General features: G+C 43.1%; 1 protein-coding gene across 2 annotated transcripts in view; it reads right to left on the reverse strand.

The window, feature by feature from the left end:
* LOC128821387 (Golgi phosphoprotein 3-like) overlaps positions 1-27,997 on the reverse strand; it is a 174,452-nt gene that overhangs the window by 9,266 nt on the left and 137,189 nt on the right. For both annotated transcript variants that reach the window (XM_054002378.1, XM_054002377.1), the window contains exon 3: positions 27,584-27,698. In XM_054002378.1, the coding sequence (XP_053858353.1) occupies positions 27,584-27,698 (115 nt within the window). The remainder of the gene's footprint in view (positions 1-27,583; positions 27,699-27,997) is intronic.

Consider the following 27,997-nt stretch of genomic DNA (forward strand, 5'->3'; position numbering starts at 1 on the left):
TAATGGTTAATTATGATCTATTTATTAATACATTAATATTTTAATATTAATATATTTAATATATTATAGGTAAATAGTTAAAGTATTATTGATTATTAATTTGGCTATTATTATTTTAATTTGGTTATTTGATTAACTATAAATTTTTATTACTATTTTAATTTGAAAATATTAAATTTTTTATAACAAAAAAAAGAAAAAGTTTAATCAAATATTGCTCCCATTGGTGGCCATTATATTGTCTAGAGGAGGGGGCAAGATAGCCTCCTACAGGTACATTGGAATATAATACCTTGTTACAACTAATGTTATATAGGGGAGACCAGAAGAGACTACACCAGCAGGGGCTCTGGTTGTGAATCTGAAGCTGGGGGAAATGGAGAAACAAGTAAAGTTCCTTGTCGATACTGGGCAACATACTCAGTTCTAAATACAGCCTTGATGCCCATAGGAGATGATTATGCTATAGTTACAGGAGTGACTGGCCAAACTGAAAAGGCATTTTTCTTTAGGCCACTAAAATACAAACTAAGAAAGCAGTGGGGGATCCACAAATTTCTACATATGCCCAACTCCCCTGAGCCACTTTTGGGCAGAGATTTGCCCAAAATGACTGTGCTAGTGTCTCACATGGTGTCTGCAGTGCTAGAGGTGAAAGGCAGGCATTGGCTTTCCCCACAATGGTTCCTGAGATACCAAGCTATTATGGTTGAGCAAGAGGATGTGGAGATAGTGGTGACTAACACTGTCAATCCAGACTCCTTCCTCTGTGGAAACCAAGGAGAACCAGTGGAACATGACTGCCTGGAGACCATTGAGGCCACCTATTCCAGCCGCCCTGACTTGAAGGACACCCCTCTTGAGAATGCCGAAGTCTGGTTTACTGATGGAAGCAGTTATATCATCAGTGGAAAACGACACGCTGGGTACGCAATTACTACCTGCAAGGAGGTAATAGAATCTGGGCCCCTGCCAACAAATACCTCTGCATAAAAGAACTGGGGCCTTAGAATTGGCAAAAGGGAAAGAAATAAACATATATACGGACTCAAAGTATGCATTTGGAGTAGAGCATGCTCATGGAGCCATTTGAAAAGAGAGAGAACTGCTGAACTCTCAAGAGAAAAAATATTCCACGTAACTGCTGTTCCCTGAGGGAGGTCAGTGAGTTTAAACATGCATCAGTGAGTTTAAACATGCATCAGAGCAAAAAGGAGACTATAACCAAGAGGGATGGGCCACCATAGACGGAAAATTAGTTATACCCTTCTATTATGGTACCTAATAAGGGAGGAACACCAGAAAACACATTGGGGAATTAATGCCCTATATAAATATCTAAATGAAAGGATCATAGCTAGACATTTACGAGCCACTATCACCCAAGTGGCTCGACAATGTGACCTTTGCCTCCAGACCAACCCCAAGAATATTCCCAAACCAAAACTTGGCCAGATTGGGAAGGGTCATGGGCCTGGGCGCTGACATACATACCCACTTCATAACAACATCATGTTGTGGAGTCTATTTATTCCACGTATCGCTTCACTAGTTACATTGTTGCTGGGGAATGAAAATGTAAATTTTTAAATTGATACAGGAGCAGCTTATTCGGTACTGAATACATGCAGAGGAAAATTTAGCTTGGAACTGTTAAGTGTTGTGAGTGTGACACAGGGGAAAGAGAACAGTCCTTTTCTATAACCATTGCTATTTAAACTTTAAAAAATGGTGGGGGACGCACCAATTCTTGTATAAACCTGAATGTTCAATCCCCTTGTTGGGGAGAGATTTATTGGGAAAATTGAATGTTCAAATAACTTTCCAGGATGGGGAAATACAGATTCAAATACCCAAATCAAAAGTCATTGAGGCAAAGATTTTTATGTTACAGGAATTAAATGAGATGGAAGAAATACCAGAGGAGGTAGAGAATGCTATAACTCCACTGGCATGGGCAACTGAGATGCCTGGATGATCAAATGTGGCCAAACTGGTGAGGATTGCTCTCAAACCTGAAGCCAGACTGGTAATGCAAAAACAATATCCTATTAAGTAGGAGGCAAGGAAAAAGTTGGAGAAGCTTATAGAAAAATTTTTAGAATATGGGTTATGGAAAGAGTGTGAATCAGAATATAATACATCAATATTACAAGTTAAAAAGCAAAATGGAGAATACTGACTTGGTAAGGGCCATTAATAAAATAGTACCTGATAGATGTGGAGTTGTGTTTTTAGGTTCCACTGTATGTATGTTCAAAATGGTTTATCCCTCCGTACCCCCCCTTGTGCCTTTTTGGTTCATCCCAGGTTTTCCCATCAGCACCTGTGTGTCCATCAATCCCAAAAACCCTGACTCAGGCCCCTGACTGCTCCCAGGTGACTTGTCCATCCTTCCCCTTTGTCTGGAGGCTTCTGACGGGGTCACTGAGTGACTGGACAATGGCCTGGGGTCCCTCCCCTCCTCCTTCCTAAGTGGATACCCCGGTTGTCCTTCCCTTGGAGGGCCACTCCCATGTCTTCTCCTATTGGCTGATTGGGTTTCCCCACCCACCCTATATCAGGGCCTGCTTGAGGCCCAGAGCTCACTCTCTTCTGGGACCTTTTCAAGTGCTGTTGGGCTCTGGGGCTCTCCTCGGAGTCACAATAAATCTTGGACCTATCCCCAGAAGAGTGTCGCCTCCTTCCTTGCTGGTGGGATCAGCAGGCACTCTATCTAAAGCCCTGCTGGGTTCAGCAGGGAGTGCCTCTCGCTGCCCTATTGCCCTGTGGAGCTAGCCGGGGCTAGCAATAGATCTGCTCTTGCGAAGTTGGGACAAGATGCAGCAGATAGTCATCTAGTAGCAGTTAATCTGTACACACTCTTGACAGCACTGAAAGGGGAATACAAATGGTTCACAGTGCTCAATTTTAAGGATGCCTTTTTCTATAGTACCTCTTGACCCAGATAGTTAAAGATCATTTGCTTTTGAGTGGGAGAATCCAAACAATGGATGGAAGATGCAACTAACATGGACTGTGCTACTCCAGGGCTTCAAAAGAGCCTCACTATATTTGGCAATCAGTTGGCAAAACAAATTGGAAAGGTGGAAAATCTGGACAGAACTTTACTACAATGTGTAGACAATATTCTGCCAGCAGCCAAGACTGAAAGGAAGTGCCTGGATGCTATTGTAAGTCTGTTAAATTTCTTGGGATAATCTGGATAGAGGGTGTCAAAGCAAATGGCAAAAATAGGCAAAGAAGCAGTAATATATCTTGGTTTTGAGACCTTGCAAGGAAAAAGAAGCTTGGGCAGCAGCTGAAAGGAAGCCATTTGCCACACTCTAGAGCCAAGGACTATAAGAGTTCTACAAGCTTTCTTAGGTATGGCCAGATGGTGTCAGTTATGGATAGCCAATTATGGGGTACGGGTGAAACCCTTGTATGATCCTGCACCAAAAAATACTTGGTATGGACTCCTGATAGTCAGAGGGCCTTTAAAGCCCTAAAAAGAGCCTTAATGGCAATCCCTGCACTGGAACTCCCAGACTGAAACAAACCATTTGAGTTATTTGTGCATGAAAGGATGCACCTGGCACTAGGGGTACTGGCACAGCATTTGAGGTCATGGAAGCGGCCTGTGAGGTACTTTTCCCAACAACTGAAAAATGCAAGTAAAGGATGTCCCGGATACTTGAGAGCAGTGGTAGCTGCAGAGCTTTGAATCCAGGAAGCACAAAAGCTGAAATGAGCCCCACATGGTAACAACTGGTTTGGAACAAAAAGGAAGACATTGGATATCACCAGCAGGATGCTGAAATACCAAGTTGCCCTGTTGGAGCAATACAATGTTGAGCTTAAGGTAACCACTACTTTGAACCCAGCCATGTTTCTTCAGGCTTCAGAAGAAGCCCAGAGACCTTTGTGCCATGACTGCTGGTAATCATTGAACAAGTGTGTTCTGGCAGACCATATCTCAAGAGCGATCCCATCCATGACCTGGAACTGGACCTGTACACTGGTGGGAGTAACATGGTACAAAATGGAAGATGGGCAGCTGGGTATGCAGTGGGAATCTCGACCCAGGTAACAGAATCCCAGGCTTTACCTTTTAACACATCCACACAAAAAGCAGAATTAATGACCTTACACTGAGTGCTAGAAATCACAGAAGGAAAAAGGATAAACATATGGACCAATTTAAAATATGTTTTTGGAATAATACACGCACATGGAGCCATATGGAAGGAAAGGGGATTGTTATCAGCACAGAGGTCTCCTATGGAGTAAAAAGAAGAAGTTAGTCAACTACTACAGAGTGTGCAGAAGCCAAAAGAAGTGGCCCTGATGCACTTGTAAAGCCCATCAGTCTGGAGACTCCCCATTTAATACAGGGAATCGATTAGCTAACAAAACAGCTAAAGAGGTTACTGAACAAGGTATCCTTGCACTAATACCTAGCAAAAAGTTGAATGTCCTGGAACAAAAACCAAATTATAGTACTCAGGACAGTCAGTTAGCCCCATCATTAGAAGCTACAGAAAATCCCAGCAGATGATTGGTAACCTCATGTGGGCAGGTAATTGTACCTCCACAATTAATGTATGAGATAACAGAACTGAAACATCAGGAAACACATTAGGAAATAAAGAATATGGTAACTAGTTTACCAAGGAATATAATAAGCACAAAAATGACAGAAATTAATAGATCCATTACTGAAAAATATGGGATTTGTTTGCAAAATAATCCCAAGAAAGGAAGAAGGCCGCCTCCAGGGCTAGTAAAACAGGGGATTATTGGCAAATTGATTTTGCAGAACTGCCCAGGCAGAATGGGGACTGGTACATTTTGGTATTGGTAGATACTTTTTCTGGATGGCCAAAAGCTTTCCCATGTTGCACCAACAAGGCAAGGGAAGTCTCAAAAGTTTTGCGGAAATTAATATTTAATACCACTGGGAGTAACTCTTTTAAGTCTTAAAAGGCACATCGTTATCAACAGATCATTGGGACTAGACTCTCATGTACATCCTTTCCAACCAGGAGATATGGTGTGCGTCAGAACCTGAAATTTTTGACCAATCCAGGAGAAGTGGAAGGGACCATATCAAGTCCGCTTGGTAACCTACTGTGGTGGGGCATTCTCCCTCCCCCTCCTCTTTTCCAGGCTGAAGTGTGAGCTGAGAAATGCTTGTTAGGCTTTGGCCTTGAAAACAGCACCTGGGCTCAGCTCTTTCTGGGCTTATGAGAAATACTGTCTGCTCCCAGGAATTACTAACAAGCTCCTGTTTTCCTTATGACCAGCCTTGGAAAATATTCTTCATGCTTGAAAGGCATAGCATTCTGTCTTGGGACGGTTTCCTATTCCCTGACCATCTGCTCTATGCCCCAAAATGGTTGCTGTAGCTTTAAGGTGGGTCCAGGGCAGGGGGTAGCCTTGGGGCTCTTAGGCTCTGATGCCACTGAGACCACATGGAGTAAATGGATTGCCCTCATCACACAGTGTGCCCGTATTGGAAACCCAAATCGCCCTGGGATTTTGGAAATAATTACAAATTGGCCCGAAGGTAAAAGTTTTGGTGTCACAGATGAAGAGGAGCAGGAACAGGTGACACAGGCTGAGGAAGCACCACTGTACAACCAACTGCCACAAGAAGAAACACACTGTGCTTTTTTCACTGACGGTTCCTGTCACATCGTAGGGATGAATCGGAAGTGGAAAGCAGCTGTATGGAGCCCCACACGGCATATTGCAGAAGCTACTGAAGAAGGTGGATAGAGCCAACTTGCTGAACTCAAAGCAGTTCAGCTGGCCCTGGACATTGCTGAAAGAGAGAAGCGGCCAAAGCTCTACCTCTACACTAACTCATGGGTGGTAGCCAATGCTCTGTGGGGGTGGCTGGGAAGCTGGAAAAAGGCCAATTGGCAGTGTAGAGGAAAACCAATCTGGGCTGCTGAAGAGTGGAAGGACATCACTGCCTGGGTAGATAAACTACCTGTGAAGGTCTGTCATGTGGATGCCCATGTCCCCAAGAGTCAGGCTAATGAGGAGCACCAAAACAATGAGCAGGTAGATCAGGCTGAAAAAATAGAGGCGTCACAGATAGGTTTGTATTGGCAACACAAGGGAGAGTTGTTCCTAGCTCAATAGGCCCATGATGCCTCAGGCCATCAGAGCAGAGATGCCACCTATAAGTGGGCACGCGACCAAGGGGTGGATTTGACCATGGACAGTATCGCCCAGGTTATCCATGATTGTGAGATGTGTGCTGCAATCAAGCAAGCCAAGCAGGTGAAACCCCTGTGGTATGAGGGAAGGTGGTCCAAATATAAGTATGGGGAGGCCTGGCAGATTACATCACACGGCTCCAAACCCGCCAAGGCAAGCGTTACATGCTCACAACAGTAGAATCCACCACTGGATGGTTGGAGACCTACCCTGTGCCTCATGCTACTGCCCAGAACACCATCTTGGGCCTTGAAAAGCAAGTCCTTTGGAGGCATGGTACCCCTGAGAGAATTGAGTCTGACAAGGGGACTCATTTCAAGAACAGCCTTATCAAAACCTGGGCTAGGGAACATGGCATTGAGTGGGTGTACCATATTCCTTATCATGTACCAGCTGCTGGGAAAGTTGAGTGGTACAACCGACTACTAAAAGCCACCTTGAAGGCACTGGGCAGGGGGACTTTGAGAAACTAAGAGATGCATTTAGCAAAGGCCACCTGGTTGGCTCCACTAACTGAGCAGGCCCTGCCCAATCCAAACCCCTGCATACAGCAGATGGAGGCAAGGTTCCGGTGGTACATGTCAGAGGTTTTTTAGGGAAGAATATTTGGATTAATTCTGCCTCGAGTAAAGACAAACCCATCTGTGGGGTTTTCTTTGCTCAGGGACCTGGTTGCACTTGGTGGGTAAGGCAGACAGACGGGGAAACACATTGTGTACCTCAGGGGGATTTGATTTTGGGTGAGAACAGTTTGTAATGTTGGAATGCCTATGTACCACTGCTTGCTGAATGTCACTGCCACTGTTTGTATATAGTTATATGGATATATGTATAGATGTGTGTGTTTAGAGTTGAAGTGTATTACTTTGGGCATTAAGCAGATGATATGGAATAAGGGGTGGAATGTCTTGGGGTGGTCTGCTCTATGCTCAGAAATGGTTGCTATAGCTTTAAGGTGGGCCCAGGGGAGGGGGAAGCCTTGGGGGTCTCAGGTGGGCTTTTTTCAAAGTCTCACTCTCAGGCATCTGTGATGCCATGTGGCACTAGCTTAGGCAAGAAGGTTTTTTCCCTTTCCCTGGCCTTGGAGACTGCAATGACAATCCTTTGGCTTTTTTTTTTCCCTTGAACTGCTCAGTTTGGTTTTGATCCAAGATCAGAGAGAACAGTCGACAGGAGATGAATCAGCTGGGGACTGGTGGGACAGCGAGGGGCCGCTCTGGCCAGGCCCCAGACCTTGGAACAGCTGAACCAACAAGAGAAAGGACACCAAATCCACCAGTTTCATCTGCTATGAAGATGACACCCACACCATAGATTCACCAGCTTCTCATCTGTTTTGCCCGAGCTGCTGTGTGAACCCTTTGGGTTTTTTTCCTTCCCTGAGACTGGAGCTGGTGCCATTTTTTTTCCTCCCCACCATGTGGCCAGCCATTGTGGGTTTTTTTCTTTCCCTGGTATTTTGGGTTTTTTTTGTTCTGGTGTGTGGGGGGTAAAGTTCTGAAAATTCAATATCTAGCATTTATTCATCTTTTTTTCTTGTGCCGTGTGGGCACTCTGTCAATAAATAGTTGGTTTTTCCACTTTCATCCACTAATTTTTTTTTTTAATTGGTGGAAAGGGATTGTTGGAACCCTTTTCTTTAGAGGAAACATGTGGTAGTCTGTTATTTTACAGTTTGTTCTTCTCTAGTATGTTTTGATATTCCTTGTTATAAGTTTGTAATGGTTCAGTCTATGTACCCCATTTGGCTTCCCTAATGGTTCAGTCCTGAGTTGTTTACCACAGTTTTCCCCGCCAAAATGTCTGTCAATCCACATCTCAATCTGTTATGAACAGTTTCCAGGTGTTCCCCAGAGACGCGGGCAGGGCTTTCCTAGTTCCCATGGCAACACTAAAAAACCTACTAACTCTAGCTAAGTACCGATATTGAAATGCTAATTAGCTAATTGCTCTGTTTGTTTTCTCTAAACTACCTGGAGATAACCGGCCCCCCACCCCTCCACGCTGCCACTCTGGGACTAACATGCAAATAAAAACCCCTTTGGATCATGGGAGTATTTTTAGGAGATAAAAATGAATATAAATCAAAAACTGAACACAGTAGAGGAGTCTAGGCAAATGCCCTAGCTGAGGAAGAGGGAAACACATCCCCTGATTGACTTTTAACTGTCGCCATCACCTAAGAAAGAACAGACTATATTAGGCTCTGAGAAGCAGGGCGATAGAGAGACAGAGAGCCCTGGTGCTGCCACCACGGAAGGAGCGGGGACAGCTGTTGTTCTGGACTTCAGCAACAGACTCTGCACGCCACGCCTCCTCATCCTCCGGCCACCGGTGTGCCACAAGGAAAGAAGAAAGGACAGCTGCTGCTCGGGACTCCAGTGATCAACTCTGCACGCTACGACCATGGGGGCGAGCTCTGTGTCGAGCCCCCTGCCCAGCTGATCTTTTTAATAAAGAGCTGAACATTAATAAAGGCATTGGCCCTGTTCATTTCAAATCCACCTGTATACCTCCCTTGTTCCCTTGTCTTACCCCTGTCTGTCAAATGTGGTGGTGCGTGGCTACGCAAAATGAGCAGACAAGCTTTGTGAATTGGAAGTTGGAGTTTTTGTTTTGTAAATCTGAAGTTGGAGTTTCTATTCTGTATTTTTACGTGTATTTACCCTTCCCCCTGAAGCTATTCCCATTGGATTTCACCTGTAATGTATTCAGTTTAGACTCTGTTTCTATTGGATTTACCTTATCTCTTATATTCCCTATAAAAGCAGTAACCCAACCCCCTCCCACCGTCTCTTGTACGTGCGGCGTTCGAGCAAATACAATCTTCTTTGGACTGCACAACAAGGCTCCTCTTGGTCTCTTTATCTCAGTCACAATAGTGCTCTAAAACAGCCCTGTCCGGGTCAAACCGAACCTCAAACGAGGTTGTCGCTCCCCCTCGGCCGCTCCCGGAAGCCGGCAGGCGCACGGGGAAAAGCAGCCATGCGGGAACAAAAGGAACCAGGAACGAAAAGAAAAGCGACAGTCAAAGATAGCACACTCCTTTGTTTCTGGAGTGTTCCATCCCTTCCTCGAAGCAGAATTGGGTTGTAAGGTTTGCTCCCTCCCCATGTTGGCTTCTATTGGGGAGCCCTTACCCTGCACTCCTCCCCTAATGCCTTCCTATTGGTCAAAGGTTGTGTTCTCCCCGTGTTCCCTCTACCCTTTAAAAGTAGCCCGTTCAGGTTCAGATTTGTCACTTGCTCTGCCCCCACTTCGGGAATTAAATCTTTGGAGACGCAGACAAGTATCCTTCTCTTATTCCTTTGCCTCGGTTTCCTCATGCTCTGTGCCTCTGCTGTGCTACCCGCCACCCGCAACAGTCTCAGCAGAGACTTGGAAGTGGCCACTCGTGTGTCTGCCCTCTGGCCACAAGCGGGACAGCTAGTCAGCGAACCTCCATCCCTTGGCCACTGAGAGCCAGATGCAGAAACACTCATTTCCAGAGTGTTTTTCTCCTAAATTTGTCTTTAAACCGAGACACATTTCTGTTCTCACACTTTCAAAGAAAGCGATGACTCAAACTGTGGCCAGGATAAAATATTGTTGCAACTAAAGCCCACTCTTGCAACCCTAGAAACAGTGGTCCGAAAGGAGACCCTTTGAGCTCTCCTGGAATGCAGCAGGCTCTGACCAGCAACCTCCCTCTGAGTGGGATGCCTCTCAGAGCCAGCAAACCCTCAGGTTTGCTATACTTGGAGGACCACCGAAACACAATGTATCCTGAACCAATATCCTCACTTTTCAAGGCCAGATCCTTCACCCATCGGGATATGCAAAAGGATCCAAAGTGAGTATTTCACTGACCTCTGAGGGGAATTTTTCACAGGTACCTTCCTTGCACTGACTGTTTCTGCCTGGGTGCATGCATGCCCCTGTGCATATGCTATAGCAAAGCTGAGAGAAATACTGCTTTCTTAGATGTTTAAGTACCTCAGATATCCAACTAATTTGGTCTGTCAGTAAGGTTAAGTTATAAACTTACTTAAATGCTGCTAAGTGTTGTTCTTTTGCTAAGTTGTTAAACAATTTATAAGCTAAGTGTTCTTCTACTGAGTTGCTAAGTATAACTTCGAAGTTATGAGTTAGGTTAACTGCTGTTAAGCATTATTCCTCTGTTAGATTGTTATGGGTAAGCTATAAATTAAGTTAGGTATAAGTTAAGTGTTTTTCCTATGTTAAATTGTTAGGCTTAAGGTGTAAGTTAACTTAAAGTACTGCTAAGTTTGACTGTTAAGATTTTAGGTCATGTTCCTTTTTATCCTTGCCCGTACTCTTTTGACACACACAGCCCCCCACACCCACACATCCACACACAGACCCCTAGATAGTTCTCCATTCATTTCTGGTTTGATTGCCTAGATTTTGTTTGGTTTTGTTGTTGCTTGTTTTCCCTTGTTGTGCCTTAGCTGTTCTGTAAGTAATAGAGTCAATCTTGCCAATGAACTTGTCATGCTTTGTTGCTTAATATTAAATCTGACTTTTGCTCATACCCTTGCCAGCAATTTTTTAAGTGATTACAAACTCTCATCCATAACACCTACACTGCACTCAAGGTAGAAGGATTCAAGCACTGGGTTCATCACACATGGGTAAAGCAATCACATATTGTGAACTGGTGGATAATCATTTATGCATGAAAATATGAAGGAAACAAGATTAACTAACACTGGGAAGTTTTCTATTTTATTTCTCATGGGGGGGAATTTGTATTAATTGGTTTTCGCTTAGAGTTTTGTAACAGGTTGATTACCAATACCAATGTCTGCAGAAAATCCAGTTCTGTGGGGTGTCTTAGTCAGCAATCTGACAAAAATATGGGAACACATGTGGGAAAGAAATAGTACCCATGCCAATTGGACAGGGATAGAAAGAGAATAAAATGGACACATAAGAATGATACTCTTGAGAATTGCAATATCTCAAATTTGGATCTGAACATAATTTCAGGAACTATTTATTGGCTGACAGGTTGAACTAATACACCTTGAGGATGTCAAATACCAGAAGTATGGAATAGACTTCAAACAGGACAATGGGAATATATCCAGCCAGTTCAGTGGTGTCTAGACTGGGAAGTAAGTCTGGGCCTCCCAGAGGACCCCTTACAGGTAGGTATAAAATATCCTGATTTAATAAGATCAAGGCAAAAGGATCCAAGGACAAAGGAAAAGTGGAATTGCACTCAAATATACACTTGTACTAGTAGGAATCCTGAGGTATAGCAGCTCACAACTGTGGCCCAGGCTCTAAGGTTGGGATGTGTTTGTAGAAATTATTCTACCTTTCTTAATGACACCTGGTCTCACCTAACAAACAACGAGACTTGGAGAGATATAGACTGTCAGGAGGACACAGTAAAATCATTAGGACCCACAGTATGGGTAAAAAGTAATGGAATTTGGACCACACATTTGCCCATGGGAGAATCAAGAGTGCAATGGACACTGAGAGTATTAACATTATGTCCCTTGTGAAAGGAGTCACCCTTGGGAACCTGACTATGGAGGAAAGTTAAATGTGATGAAACTTGGAAACATCCCAGTATGGGAACTATAATGGGATGGATTTTAGAATCCATCTTTACTCCTCAAATATCTACCTTTAGGAACAGAATAGCCATACAAATTTTGACTCTACAAATGGAAACTTTAGTAACTGGAACTCAATTGGGGTTGTAGCAGGACATTCCCCTACCACAGGAGGGTTTATCTGTTCTGCCTATCAGCTGGTGGGATAGCTAAGGGCATCTTCCCCCTCACATGAATTTGCTAATTGGTGAGATAACACAATCAGGACATCTGTCTGCTAGTGAGTTATTTCTGGTGCCATGAAGGTGGCATTCCCAGTTGACAATAAATATCTTGCCTTGAGAGTGAGATTGAAGGAAGATAAGCTTGAATTTCTGACTGACAGACACTTCACTTTATAAAAGCTACACAAAACTTTCACAAAGCAGACGTCTTCTGCACATTCCCTGGAAAACTATGGGGCTTTTCCCCAAAGTTGGGACGCCTACGTCAAGGTTACTTTTCCGGAGGTTGAATGAAAGGACTCTATGTGTACCCCATCATCAATTGGTGGTAAGTTACATTGACTACTAATCTTTACTATTTCTTTGCTAGCTGTAATATAGATACTCTTATGTTGTGAACTGTTTTATGTACTCTACTAGTAGTTCTTTGTTTTTAACCTGTGTAGTAACTCTGTTTAAGGCCTTTTGTCTGTTAATCTTCTGTCTATTCAATAAATAACTAATTTTTTAATACATCTGATCAGCCATTCTTGAGAACTTGTAAGCCAGAGTGATTTAGGTGCAGGTCACCTGAGTAAAGCTGCTGCCAAAAATCTGAACCGAAGGCAGGGCTGGTCTAAAGGCTCTCACTCGATCTATAACAAGGGTTTACTGAAATAAAGGAACAATTGCAAGACTGGCTTTAGACCTATTGCTGTTACATGAACATGGAATATGTGGTTATGTGAATTTAAAAAATACTTCTTGTGTGTACATTCTAAATGCGATTGCTAAATTGGATGATCAGATAGAGAGGATAAAATTGGTTGCTGTGGATGTGACAGCCTGGTCAGAGAGCGAGAAAATGAGATTCATTTTCTCACAGCAGACTTGTGAGACTTTTTAGGGAGTTGTAGAGAAATGATGATAGCTTGTTAGTATAAACAACCTGCAGATAGTGTTTTCCTACTCTGTTTTTCTGTTCTTCTCAAGGACTGTTTGTGAGAAAGATGTTTTTGTTCATTAGCCAATCAAGTAGAATGTGTCGAAGCTGTCTATAAAAGAGGAGAGTTTTTCGTATTAAAGTGGCTGTTGTGCAAACCAGCCTACTGGTGAATCTGTGTCATTTCTTGCTCAACAGCAACAGGTTGCTGCATCTTGCAGAGAATTAAGGGCAGGATTAGAAAGTAAATGGTTAAATAAAATATTTAAAGACTCGTATTTTCTCTGACTGGTTGGTTGACCTCATTCTTGCAAAGTATAATTGTGATCACAGTAATAATTGTGATTAGGATACTTGCTTTAAGCTGCATAAAAACTGATTGCTAATGCAACACAAAGAACTTATATGATGTTAGTAAAAAACCAAAGTGAGGCTTATGAAGGCTTGAAGGGAACATTAGCTTCACAAGCCTCAAAGGGGGGGAATGTTGCCAGACAAAAAATTGTTTGCACCTGGTGGGCTAATACCATGCTTATTCTTCAAAACCCACTGGCCTATCGTGACAGGACCTTTCACCCCTGATACAGCAAAAGCTTATCTGTTTTTCCCCCATGGCTCAGTCAAGCCAGAATAGCTTGCCTTGTGGTGAATTATCCCGGCTGAAAAACATCTTTAGCCAGCAATAAACATCCTGCCCTGAATTCAGGGCAAAGGATAAGCAAAGATTCGTGACTGACAGACACAGCACTTTTACAAACTATAAAAGACCACTATAATTTTCATAAAATCAGAAATGTCTTACACACACTCTGAGTGTGTGGGGAGTTCTCAAAGTTGAGACGTCAGCCTCGAGTTGCTCTTCTGGAAGTTGAGTGAAAGGAGACTTCTGTACACCACTATAATTTGTTGGTAAGTCATTGGCTCCTAATCTACACTATTTCTTTGCTAGCTATAAGATAGGTACCTTTATTATCGTGCACTGTATTATGAACCTACTAGTAGTGTTTCTTTTGTTTTATCCTGTGTAGTAAGTAGTCTGGTTAAAGTCTTATGTTTGTTAATCTTGTGTCTATTCAATAAATAATCCATTTTGTAATAGACCTAATTGGCCATTTTTAAGAACTTGCAAATGAGAGACATTTGGGGTGCAGGCCACCTCAAACAGAGCTACTGCCAGAAATATGAGACAAAGGCAGGACTCGTCTAAGCTCTCCTGTCTCCATTCATAACACCTATGGAACCCCACAGTGCTTATTCTGTAGGAAGAAGAACTGGAAAGCAACTGATGCCTAAAGATTTTTAGCTTTCTATATATTTTTCATATATTTTTAGCTTTGTAGACTGCTAATACATGGTTGTAGCTTCTAGCATTTTTCCTACCCTTTTCCCCTACATTTTAGAACAATAAGCTAACCTTCTAATACAATCCTGAAATACTGTTTAGTCTTATTTTCAAGAAGAGAACCTACAACAAGGACATTTTGTTTTCCAACCAGAATCTGAGAAGACACAGCAGGAAATGGGGCAAAGAAGCCCCTGGATCAATTCCAATGGGGCAGTACCTGGGGGAAAATTACCTAGCCAAATGCTGTTCTAATTGGACAATATTTGATAGGTATACTAATCAACTAGCCTTATAAAAATTGTAGAAATACTGTATCACATGTGCATATCACCAAATTGTGCACCTTGAAGGCTTTTGATTAAAGATTTGCTTTTATATTATAATTTTAACACTGTTTGGAAAAGATCTGTGTTTTATTCCAGGCAACAGTTTTGGCACCACCAGACAAGACCTCCGGGACCCTATGGAACGTCTCTGAATCGAGTTACATTCTGCTAGAAGCTCTTCTGCCAGCACCTTTTAGGAGTTTCCTGTGGCAATCTGAGAGGCTCTGTGAGTCTCGATCCCACACAGAAGCAGAAGGTAATATAAAAGCAATTTATTTTTTCTAATTGTGCTAGTAATTTTTGTTTTTTCCAGAAATAGACATGTTTTGGGGACTGGAATATGACCTTTTTGTGGGATCCTTTTGTTTGTGGTCTTAGGAGGTCATTTGTTTGTTCAGTCTTTGAAGGTTCACCCCAGCATGGGGAGGGGGTCTGGAGGTCCCACTTGAGGCTCCTAGAGGCTTTTCTCCCCTTTGCGCTTTTGCCCAGGGAACTGCAGGTTAACCCCAGCTCAGCTCGGCTTGTGGAAAAGGAGGGAGGGAGTTGGGGCGCTGAACCATGCTTGGTTCTGAGGCAAGAGTTTTATAGTGCAGCAAGAAATACCCGGCTCTAGTGGTGGTGCCCAGCACTAGCCACCAGCATCACAACCTCGGGTATGCCAGTTCTACTCCTGACTCAGGGAAGTGGAGTTATTTCCTCTCTTTTTTTTTCCTTCACCCTCTCCAGTCAGAGTTTAACCTGGTTTGGTTCGGTTTTTCATAATCCACACTGCGCAGTTTTGGTCTCCTTGTTGCGTGTAGGCAGACATTCCTCTGCACAGTGGCTCAGCTGAGCTGCAGTGAGCCACATAGCAGCCACCATCTTGGTTTTGTGGAAAGAGGTGGGGAGGAGGAGGGTGCTCTGGACCAGTGCTTCATAGACTGCAGTAGCCTGCTCATGATGATCTAAGCAGATGGTACACAGAGTTAGGAATTTGACTTGACACCTCAAGGCAGTGGGTTCAACTCGTGCTCTTGGAAGTGCTATTTTTCTTTTCTTTTCCCTGCCTAAAATAGAATATGGGGTGTGGGCTTTCAAAAGATGAAAAAATTCCTGATAATTCTGCCTTAGGTTTGGCATTACAACATTAGGGGGCATTGACTGGCTCTAAGACATCTCTTGAAAGCCAAGAATTAATTAAACTGTCTACGCAGCCTTGGCCTTTACATAATTTGGAGGGAAGAAAGGCTTGGCCATGATATGGAACCCCAGAAAACATTATGGTGTCTCAACTTCTGTCTATTCTCCGCCATGAACAAAGATGGCAGGAAATTTTGTATTCAGAATTATTTTTACTCCTTATAAACCGCCCAGACTAGCGGAAATGTTACAAATCAAATTAAACTCTGGTGGAGCAGCAGCCTGTTATGGTTTTGAAAGGAAAGAAAGAGAAAGAGGAGAAACAGTGTAAAGAGCCCCTAGAGAGCAAAATCTGTGTCAGAGATCCAGATATATTAGACTTAGGTTTATTGATAGTTCTGAGTTTGAGGGGACTGGGGAATCAGGGACCCGCAAGAGTGGCTCCCAGTGCACCGTCACCTCTGTTGCAGCCGCAACCCATCCCTTTGCAGCCACTGCTGCCGCCGCCACTGCCTCAACCTGCTCCTTTGCAGTTGCTGCTGGTTCCTTCACAGCCTTTGCCAGGTAGAGCTGCCCAGCTGCGCAAACATGGTCGTAGCCCAATCCACCTCTTGCCCCGGGGACCCTTCTATGCTGCCCACATAGGAGTTGGGGATGTGGGTCCCGAGAGTGCTACTGGGGTGGCTTGTGTGGGCACTGTCATTGTGGGTGGAGGCGAGGTTGGGGGCAGAGCCCGTGCTGCCAGGGGTGGCTCTGGGCCTGGCTCTGCTACCTTTGTTACAATCCTGGCCACCACTGCCATTGGTGGTGACCTCCCCAGCCCCACCTGAGCTGCCCACGGTAGCCCCACTGCCTTTGCTACTGCTGCAGGGAGGGGCTAGGGGCAGGGAGCAGCCCGCCCCAGGGGATGACTTAACTCTTGTGGGTGGTGCAGCTGTGACTGTCATGGTGAGCAGTGTGGATGTACCCTCTGCCAGTAAGGGTGGGGCCCTTGCACTGCCAACGGTCCAGGGCGGGGATGTCAAGAGCCTGGCTCCTGCAGTGGGAGGGGCCATCCCAGCTGCTTCCCTCTTCCCACCTGTCTATGGTGCTCAGGTTGAGGGCGGTAGTCTGTGCCACAGCAAAGGGGGAATGAGGTGGTGGGCAGGAGCCTGGCTTTCCCCTGTCTGCCCCTCCCCTCTCCCCCACCTACACAGCCCAGGATGGGGGAGTGGAACCCAGTTTTGGGCCAACATTTTGGCCAGCTTCCTATGCATACCCCAGTGCTTCCGGGATGGCACTGGGTGGAACCCAGCTCCTACCTGGTGGGGGTAGCTCTGATTCGGCAGGTGGGGAAATGTGATAAACACACATAATAGTTTTGGCTTTTGCAATATTAAAGTGGATGCTATGTGCCGTGCATTATAATATAATGTTAACTTTTGCAGAAGTAGCTATAGTTGTGAAATAATAACTAATGCTTTTATTTTTGTAGCTAAATAGCAATAATTAAAATAACTCAGACATATTTGTGAAGTAGCTGATGTTGATTTAGAGTACTTGTGGTTAACTTACAATAACTGAAATAGCTAAACTATCTGCATGGTCGCATAACATTTGAGGAACGGGCGTGACAAGGACCCCTGCTACTGACACTTTGACTATCAATAACTGTCACCTGCTGAAACCATGGAACAGGGGGCCATTGTAGGGGGTGACACACAACCCTCAAAACCACATCCAAGATTACTGCACATGCTCTAAAAAGGCAGATCAGAGGAGGGACTATGCTAAAAAGTTCCTGGAACATGTAAACGAGTTCAAAAAATGTTTGAATATGTATAATAATTTATGAATATATATTTGACTGATGCAATAGAAAGTGTATATAAGAAGAGTTGGTACGGTTAGCCAGTGTGGCCCTGGCTACGGCTGCACACCCAGTGCTTTTACTTGGGTGATCATTTGGGATGGACACCTCATCTCTATGACCCTGGGGGATTCTGAGCAGGAGGCGCATCCTGCTGAGTTTGGCGGCTCGCTCAGCTTCTTCTGGCATCATCAGCGATCACAGGCTGACATCCCGTGGACAAGAAGGAACTCATAAAACAAAAGAAAGGAAAAAAGGCTCCCTAAGAAACCATGGCAACTAGCCCACAATTCTTGAGCACGAAGATCTAGACAGGAAAAAACTTTGTAAGTATCTGTACGCCGGGGATAAGGTACTGTTCTGGTTTGAAAGCAAAACCAGTGAGAGACTCCAAGTCAGAAATACAATTTATTAGGAAAAGGGGAAAAGAAAACAAAATACATGCAATAATACAAAAGAAAAACCACTGACAGAGTCAGAATACAACCTGATACCCTTTTGGTCAGGGTGTTGGTAGCAGTCCAAATTGGAATGCCTGCAGTCCTCCGGGAGTGGCAGATGTGGTTCTGTCGGAGCAGTGATCCTGTAGAAGGGTGTAGTCTTCCTTTGAAGTTCCAGTGGAAAAACCCCAGCTGTTCCTCTTGGGAATCCAGTGGAATAGGCTGAGTCTGGTGTCTCAACAACTCAGATTATATCCAGTTAAGAATGCTTGGCTCCTCCCTCTGAGCGGAGCATCTCACAATGGGATGCTGTAACTTTTATCAGTCATGCAGTGACATTCAAAAGGCCATTATCAGCAGATGTCTCCCTGGGGGGAGGATTGGTTTGTGGAAGAGATAAAGAAAACTGCCCCAATTAACAGAAGATAACTTCCACACCTCTAACAGATGTCAAATAGATTACATCTTGCCTTGCAATCTAGAACAGGTACAGGGGGATTGACTGGTGTGTGTGTGAGACACGGACTGGACAGACTGGATCTGCAAAGCCAGTGAAGAGTCCTTCTAGCCGTGGTTCCAGTGTCTCTGCAAGGAGACCAGCCAGAGGAGAGATGAAGCAAAAGGTAGAGTGAGTGATCCCCCGGTGTAACTGGGACTGGGTCCCGGGGAGGGGTTGGACCCCAGGAAAGGGAGCAAAGGATTTCCTAGGCAATCCACTAGGAAATAGGGGACGAGAGTCAAGGTCTCTAGTCCCAAAAGGTGTGTCAGATTGAGGGTTGGGATCCGTGGAGGTTAAGAGGAAAATACATTAGGGATCCTGTACCCAAGAGCATCTGGGGTTGGCCAACAACATTTGAGGTTTTATTGGTAAGACTTTCTGCTCAGCTGCCAGATCTGGGGAAAAGCAGATCTCTAGACAGCTACCCTAAGAGTTTTGGAGTTCTGCTGTCCTTTAGTACATGAAGGGGCAGACAGAGATCATATGCCCCAAATTAAAGCATTTTATGTGATAAGTAATACCCGCGGGTGAATGTTAACAAGAGATTTGAAAATAAAGATATCTTATTGTTGTGTTGTCACTTTGTCATGGTAATGGAATGAGTGAGAGTGAGTGAAACGTGTCATAAACACAAAGCGAGAGATTATGAGTGAATGAGTAGATGTTATATCAATTGTTGATTGGAAGGAGGTGGATTGTATTACTGGAGAGGAAAGATTTTCTGTGCTTAGTGTGAGAAACAACTGTGAGGAGTGAGTGGTGTCCAAGCTGCCAGAGGAGTGAGTTAGAGCAAAGAAATAGGGATCAGGGACAAGCAGGTCAGGTCCCGGGAAGATAGGACAAGGAATAAGTAAGTCGGGTCCAAGGAAAAAGGGGACCAGAAAGGCGCCAGCGGATATACTCCAGGATAGTCCACTGGGAATTAAGTTAGCTAACTGGGATAGCAATCTATGTACAAAAGGAAAAGATAAAGTCAAAATGATTCACTATTGTATGACAGAGTGGACAAAAAACAAAATAAGATCCTATCATCTCTATTGACCTAAGTATGGGTCCTTTGAGGGTTGGATTTGTCAAGCTTTAAACATTTGTAAATGCAAAAGAATCTTTCGATCCTGAGGAAAGTGAATATGCCTCCTGCTGGACGGGTGAAATTTGGCCTCTGGGAGTAAATGTTTTTAAGGTATCAGGAGCCTCAGAGACAGAGCAAGCAGATAAAAAGAAGGAAAAGAGGTGGGAGCCATTGGAGGCATTCCCCCCCCCCCCCCCGGCCCCTTTCCCTCCAGTGGCTCCTGCCCCCGCCCAACAATCCTCGCCCCTCCGGCGACTCCCGCTGCTCCATTGGCCCCCTCCCTTTCAATGGAGGACCCTGTTACAACACTAGGGGAAGTTCAGCAAGATCTCTAGGGCTGCTTAATAATTCCGCCCCTGCCACCACTCCACAGCAAGTGAAAAAAGTCCTTCCTAAGGTTATGATGACTGAGGAACAGAAAGGCTGGTCTGATCAAGAAATCGGCTTATTTCCTTTAAGGGAAGTACTTACGGGAGGGGCTCAAGGGGGGGATAGGATTTGTGAATGCTCTTTTGACCTCTTCAGAAATTTTTAAAGGGAAATAAAAGGGTTATTAGAAGATCCCCCAATTTAGCTGAACAATTAGACCAATTTTTAGACCCCAACAGTTTTACTTGGAAAGAAATGCTGTCAATAATGGGCATTATATTTTCCCAAGAGGACAGGCAGATGATTAGGGCTGCCGGAATGAGAATTTGGGAAAGAGAAAATCAACAAGGTCCCCTAGGGGACCAGAAAACGCCAATAGCATCTCCTAACTGGAATCATAACGACACAGCAGGAGGAGGAAATATGAATGATTATCACAATCTGATAATCAAAGGGATAAAAGAAGCAGCACCCTGAGGGCAAAATGTTAACAAAGCTTTTGATGGGCAGCAAGGGAAGGAAGAAACTCCAACTGAATGGTTAGAGAGGCTCCAGAAGAACATGTGGCAATACTCTGGGATAGACCCTGATAGTATAGCAGGACAATCCCTATTAAGGGTTAACTTTGTCACCCATGCCTGGCCAGATATTAGGAAGAAGTTGGAAAAAATTGAGGAATGGCAAGATAAGGGGTTAAACAAATTATTGAAAGAAGCCCAAAAAGTTTATGTGTGAAGGGATGAAGAAAAAGCCAAGGCAAAAACTAAATTTATGATAGCCACCATGCAAGAGAGTAACTCCCCAAGGGATCTGAAGACCCCAGGTACCATTCCCAGATATTCAGGCTTTAGAGATAGGGAAAGGGGGGGAAACAGAACCCCGGTACAATCAAAATCTCAGAAGCAAACAAAAAATGTTTGTTTTTATTGTGGAGAAGAGGGACACTATAAGAGAGATTGCCCTCACCTAAAGAAGAACCTGAAAGTATTCCAAGAGATACATTCAGAAGAATCAGCAGACTAGGGATGTCAGGGGTTCTATTTCCTGGGGGATAAATACCACCTAGAGCCTTTGATAACTTTAAAAGTAGGCCCCCGGTGGGAGGCATTAGAATTTATAGTTGATACTGGGGCAGAGAGAACTTGTGTAGTTACTATTCTGAAGGGGTGTAATGTAAGTAATGACACTATAAAAGTAACGGGAGCCAAAGGAGAAGGGTTTAATGTTCCTGTAATCAAAAACGTGGTAATTGAAGGGGAAACTAGAATAGGGGTGGGAGATGTCTTATTAGTCTCTGGAGCAGGTTGCAACTTATTGGGGAGAGACTTGCAGGTACAATTAGGAATAGCGGTTATACCTGAAGAAGGAAAAATGGTAGCCAAAGTGCTAAAACTCTGCCAAGAAGATGAGGGAAGGATTAACAAAAGTTTGGGCTGGGGAAGAAAATAGGGGAGGATTGGATATTGACCCCATAAGGGTAATGATTGAGAAAGCATGTCCCATGCATGTGTGTCAGTACCTTATACCATTAGAAGGAAGAGAAGGCTTAAAGCCGGTAATAGAAATATTGATAAAGGATAGGACATTGGAACCTTGTATGCCTCCTCATAATACCCCTATTCTCCCAATAAAGAAGCCAGATGGGACTTTGAGATTAGTTCAAGATTTAAGGGAAGTTAACAAAAGAACCCAGACCCACTACCCAGTGGTACCTAATCCCTATACCCTTTTAAGTAAAGTCCTGCCTCAACATCAGTGGTTTAGTGTGGTGGAGCTTAAAGATGCATTTTGGGTTTGTCCGTTAGCAGAAAATAGTCAAAATATTTTTGCTTTTGAAGGGGAAGATCCAAGTACTGAATGAAAACAACAATAAAGATGGACAAAACTGCCACAGGGATTTACTGAGTCTCCAAATTTATTTGGGCAAGCTTTAGAAGAAATATTACAGAACTTCCCTACTCCTCCTGGAATACAGATTACCCAATACGTAGATGACCTTTTATTATCAGAAGAAGCCGAAGTTGAAGTTAGGGAGGCTACTTAAAACTTCTGAATTTTCTTGGGGAAAAAGGATTAAGAGTATCAAAAGGGAAATTACAATTTGCAGAGTCAGACGTGAAGTATCTCGGTCACTGTCCTAGGGTGACAGTATGGTGCTTGTATCCCAAATCGTGTGTTCTGTTTATGCCTGATATCATGTTCTGTGCCTTCAGGACTGACTCTGAAAGTGAAGGATTGTTTTGTCTTGTTATCAGCTGGCTCACCTCCCCCCATGGTCTGTGTCCAGGAGAGGCTTGTCTGGCTTGGCTTGCTTGCTTGCTTTTGCTTTTGCTTTTGCTTATTAGTTTAGCTAGGCAGTCCAATTTTTACCCTGGACTGTTTCTTTTTCCCTTCCCTTTCCCTTTCCTGAATATCATCTGAACCTGCTCTGGACCTGGACCTGGACCTGGGAAACATCAAGAAACACCGAGAGTCTGCATTTTTGTGACCTGCAGCAGCCATCCCCAGCGCCAGAGACTGATAGCTGGGTGACCACTCCCAGGAGAGACTTTCTGAATTTGTCATCTCTTCAGAACAGTGAAAGAGTTTTGTCATCTGGTGTTGTTTTTTGTATTGGGGAGTGTTTTGCTTGTTAAATAAACAGGTTTTTTTCCATTTCTCTCTGAGGAAATTCTTCCCGAACCAGGTGGGGGAGGGGCCGTGGGGGGTTTGCCTTCTGGGGGCTCCTTCTGGAGGTCTTCTCCCAAATTTGCCCTAATCTAGGACAGTCACTTAATAAGTAAAGGTAGCTAAAAGCTAAATCCTGAGAGGATTGCCAGAATTTTATGCCTTCCCCTCCCTTCTTCAAATAAAGAAGTTAGAAAACTGCTTGGATTATTGGGGTATTGTTGGCTGTGGATTGAAGGATATACACAGGCAGTGAAGTTTTTATATGAAAAGTTGACCGAGGAAGACAAGGCAAATTGGACTTGAGAAGATGACAATAAATTAGAGGAACTAAAGTTTAAACTAGCTTCAGTACTAGCTTTGAGTTTACCCTCATTAGAAAAGTCTTTTTATCTGTATGTGAATGTGGAAAATGGAGTAGCTCACAAAGTTTTAGTCCAGGAATGGGGAGGAGTGAAAAGACCAGTAGCCTATTTATCTAAATTGCTAGATCCAGTGAGCTGTGGCTGGCCAATATTTATTCAAGCCATAGCAGCTGCTGCCATCCTAGTAGAGGAGAGCTGTAAACTTGCTTTCGGAAGTAAACTAATTGTGTACACACCTCATGCAGTCCAAAATGTATTAAATCAAAATGCTGAAAAATGGTTAACAGATTCCAGGATGTTGAAATATGAAGCAATTCTGATAAACAGTGATGACTTGACCCTGGAGGTAGACAAAAGTCTCAACTCAGCACAATTTTTATACAGAGAACCAAAGAGGGACTTAACACATAATTGTTTAGAAGTTATACAGTACCAAACTAAAGTTCAGGAAGATCTAGCAGAACAGGCCCTCCCGGAAGGGGAAAGAATATATGTTGATGGTTCATCTAGATGCTTACAGGGAAAAAGAATGTCAGGATATGCTTTAGTCAATTGGAAAAATATACAGACAATTGAAAAAGGGAAATTACCTACAAATTGGTCTGCTCAATCTTGTGAATTATATGCTCTAAAGAGAGCATTGGAATATTTAGCACATAAGAAAGGAACCATATATACCAATTAGAAATATGCCTTTGGGGTAGTGCACAGTTTTGGAAAAATTTGGGAAGAAAGGGGGTTACTAAATTCAAAAGGAAGAGGGCTGGTTCATGAGGTACTCATTCGAGAGGTTTTAGAAGCATTAAAATTGCCTGAAGAAGTAGCTGTAGTACATGTTAGAGGACACCAAAAGGGAATGACCCCAGAAGTAAGAGGAAATAATTTGGCAGATCAAGACACTAGAGATGCAGCAGAAAATGTGAGCAAAAAAGTTAGGTTAATTTTGACTCCAAGTAAGGAAGAATTGGAAATTCCAAAATTTACTGAAGCAGAAGAGAAGGAGTTAAGCAAGATAGGGAGAGAACAAGATCAATCTGGAAAATGGAAACTCCCTGATGGGAGGCAGTTACTTAATAAGCCCCTTACTAGGAAAATATTAGAACACATACATCAGAAGACTCATTGGGTGTGGATATTCTCAGCTCAGTCAGAGAGAAAGAGAAAGGGTTTCTAACCAGGTGAGAGCCTGGGAAGCAGTTGGGAAAGAATGTAAATAATTCTCTAATCTATCTTGTTGTTCACATTGTTTATAGATATGTTCTACTACCGTGCATCATTCACTGCACACCAATGGTGTGAGATGTTTTTACTTTAAGACCAATGAAATTAGTCCGCACGATGTTCTCTATATATAGAGCGGTGCATTTGAAATAAATTGGTTCATTCTCTTTGCCTTCTAATCTGGAGTTCTCTGTTCCCGTCCTGCTCAACGGCGTCAATTGGGGTACTCAGGCTTTGTGTGATCACTTTTTAAGGAATTATGGGTGCATTGGGATCTTTGGATTAGCAAAGCAAGTAACTGAGACATGTATAACTTGCCAAAAGGTAAATAAAAAGGTTATGAGAAAAACAACACCAGGAGGTCATGAGTTAGCCCATTTCAAAGCATCCAAGTGGACTTTACTGAGCTTCCCCAAGTGCAGAGATAGAAGTTTTTATTAGTAATAATAGACCATTTAACTCAGTGGGTAGAAGCTGTCCCAGCTGTTAGAGCTATAGCTAATGTGGTATGTAAAACCCTTTTGGAACAAATTATTCCCGGGTATGGAATGGTTAACAAGATAGACTCAGATAGAGGAACACATTTTACGTCAAGGGTCTTAAAGCAAGTAACTCAGGTCCTGGGAATAGAATGGGAATTACATACTCCATGGCACCCACAGAGTACGGGCCGGGTAGAGAGGATGAACCAGACTTTAAAAAGGACCTTAAATAAACTGATGATTGAAACCCAGATATCATGGGTCAAGTATTTACCTTTGGCCCTACTAAGGGTCCGGACACAACCCAGATCAGACCTGGGAGTATCACCCTATGAAATGATGTTCGGGCTGCCCTTTTTGACCACTCAACATGAAACCGCTACTTACAAAGAAGGGGAAGTGAGTGCTAGAAAATATGTCACCACAATTGCATGAACTCCAGAAAATTTGTGGTTGAAAGGGATAACCCCTCAAACCGCACCTTTAAAATTTAAAATTCATAGTGTCCACCCGGGGGAGAATGGGTACTGGTTAAAACATGGAAAGAGCAATCTTTAACTCCACAATGGGAATGTCCTTTTCCGGTACTGCTGACGACTGAAGCAGCGATCCGGACCAAGGAAAGAGGGTGGATCCATGCCAGCAGAATCAAAGGACCTGTGGAAGAACCTAAGGAGTGAACTATAACATCAGCGCTAGGTGATACAAAATTGACTCTTAAGCCTGGATCAGGTGGTAATTGTCTGGGATGATCCAAATAATCTCCCATGGATAACAGACAACTGGGAAGTAGGAGAAGGTTATATGAATGGTTTCAAGTACCCCCTGGAGAAACTCTGAGTAAACTCAGATACCCTCCCTGGGAAGACATACTTCCTCTTCAAACTGGAGGATCTGGTTTATATAGATGTCAGACCCAGAGAATATTTGGTATAGCTTGTGATTTATATAAATAAGATAATTTCTTATATCCCGACCTAAGGGTTGAATTGCAGCCACCCTCTGTACCAATGCATATACTGTGCCTTATAAACCCAATACAGGACATGCTAGCTGGGTTATATGTAAATGTAGAGATTGTGAATGAAAATGGTACTGTAGTTCTTATAAAAGACACTTGTGTTGTATGATATGTCGCAAGCGTGGCTCACCAATTTTGAACAGACAGTATCTATCAGATGCAGAAATAGTTAATTTACTTTGTGGGTCAGTATTATTGATACTAATTGAGTGGGAAGTCCCTGAGGAATAGTGGGAAACCACAGTTAAGTAGTGTCAAAAGCAATTTGCCTGGAAGGTAGCAAATAGGAAGTGACAAGGAAATAGAGGGCAAGACCAGATTGGCCACTGTACTCGCCGCCAAGAAGATCATATACACCTGCTATGGGTGGCAACCCCATAGGCATGGGAGATGGGGATATAAGCCATACTGAACCTCTGCTATTCCTTTTTCAGCTGTCACTTCTTTTTTGTCTTTTCCCTTTTGGGATTCAAGCAAATTCATGTCACAAATGCTACCAATCGCTTTATTTGGGAAAACCCCAAGGTTCCTTTTTTACTTCCCACACCCATGTCGACAGTTACTGTTATGACCCATCCAAATCTGATACCTGTACGCAAGATGGGCAAACATACTGAATTGCAGAAAACTTAGGAACAAGTGGTAATAGATTGGGAAGTGAATGTCCAAAGGGAGAAAGATGGGTTTACTTTACATTTGCTCTCAGGGGTGGGGTCTAGGATTTGGTAAAGAAACAGATAGTAAACAAAATTATGAAGCCAATGCCGCAATCTAATCCTGGGTCAACCCCACATGAAGATTTGTATACAAAACTCAAACAACAATTAGAAAATGAAATTAAAAATCCCCAGATTAGGGAAAAGCTTGTTTGTAGATTTGGGGGAAAGAATAAGTAAAGAACTAAATGTAACCAACAGTTAGGTCTGTGGGGGGTCTTGATGACAGAGGAATGGCCATGGAAAGGCAGTAGCCTAGGCCCTGTTGAACTTCTTAAATGGAACAGTACAAATATAAGAGGGAAGAACCAGCCAGAAGGGTGGGTTTTAAGTTCAACAGTAAGAGGAGAAGAATGCCTCCGGCACACTGGGAAAAATTTTCTTAGCAGAGTAGGAAGTACTCCCTGTAAGAGATATAAAGTTAGTAATGGGACTTTTACATGGTGGGTCCCAGAAGAACCAAAACTGTATTGGGCCCAGAGTACAAAAAAATAGGAAAAATTGTAAATATAATAACGAAACCAAACTTTTTCAATGTAAAAATACAGGCAGGATTCCCTATTCTGGAATCCCAGAAATATCCAAATTTTGGGAAAATATAAATCAACAGGATAATGATTATTGGAAAGCACCAGATGGCTTATTTTGGATATGTAGGAAAAGATCTTACCTAAAACTCCCCACCTGGTGGAAAGGTGGATTACTCTGGTAATCATACAGCCAGGATTTTTGCTTTTTCCAGGGCAAGATGGGGATGAACTAGGAGTACCAGTTTATGAAGACTTAAAGAAAAAGGAAATGATTGGAGGATTTCAAAAATGGGGAGAAGAGGAATGGCCCCCTGAACACATTCTGGAAGTATATGGGTCAGCCACATGGGCACAAGATGGGAGTTGGGGATATCGAAGACACCTCTTCCACAGAGTAGAAATGTCCTCTGACACTTCCATCTAGATCCTTTCTGTACCAAGTTAAGTCAAAAGCAAGTAACTTATATTTGATTAAAGGCTAAAATTAGCAAAAGACTACTCTAGAGGACAGGGTGATAAACTTTTTTGCATGCTATCTCCACAAAAATCTAACAGTGTAATTTCTAGTGATACCAGATAATTAGCTTTATTTGGGAGGGAAAAATCAAATACATTATGTTCAAGGCTTACCACTCAGCAGTTCAATCCAATTTTGTACTGTTTCAGGAGGTTGGGTCTCTTTTATGTGTTTCAGAGCTTCATCAAGCAAAACATCCCCTGTAGGAGCATCTGACTTGCAAATTACCTAGGATAGAATAAAATGTAGTTGGTATTTTTACTTAATTCATATACTATACCATAAACATCCAACAATAAAAACTTGAAAAATCTACCTGTTATCAGAACCAAAGAACATTTTAAGGAGCGACGAATGTTCTCAAAGAATATGCAAGTTTAAAAAATACCTAGTTGTTAGAAAAAGTATTTAGGATTTTAATTATGTTATGTCTGTTATGTCTTAAGTTACCTATAATCTCTATTAACCTTAACTGACCAGAGCTATAGTATTAATAACATGTTTAATACCTAATTTTTTAAGGAAGA

The sequence above is a fragment of the Vidua macroura genome, chromosome W, assembly GCF_024509145.1.
Source record: "Vidua macroura isolate BioBank_ID:100142 chromosome W, ASM2450914v1, whole genome shotgun sequence".
Classification (NCBI taxonomy): domain Eukaryota; kingdom Metazoa; phylum Chordata; class Aves; order Passeriformes; family Viduidae; genus Vidua; species Vidua macroura.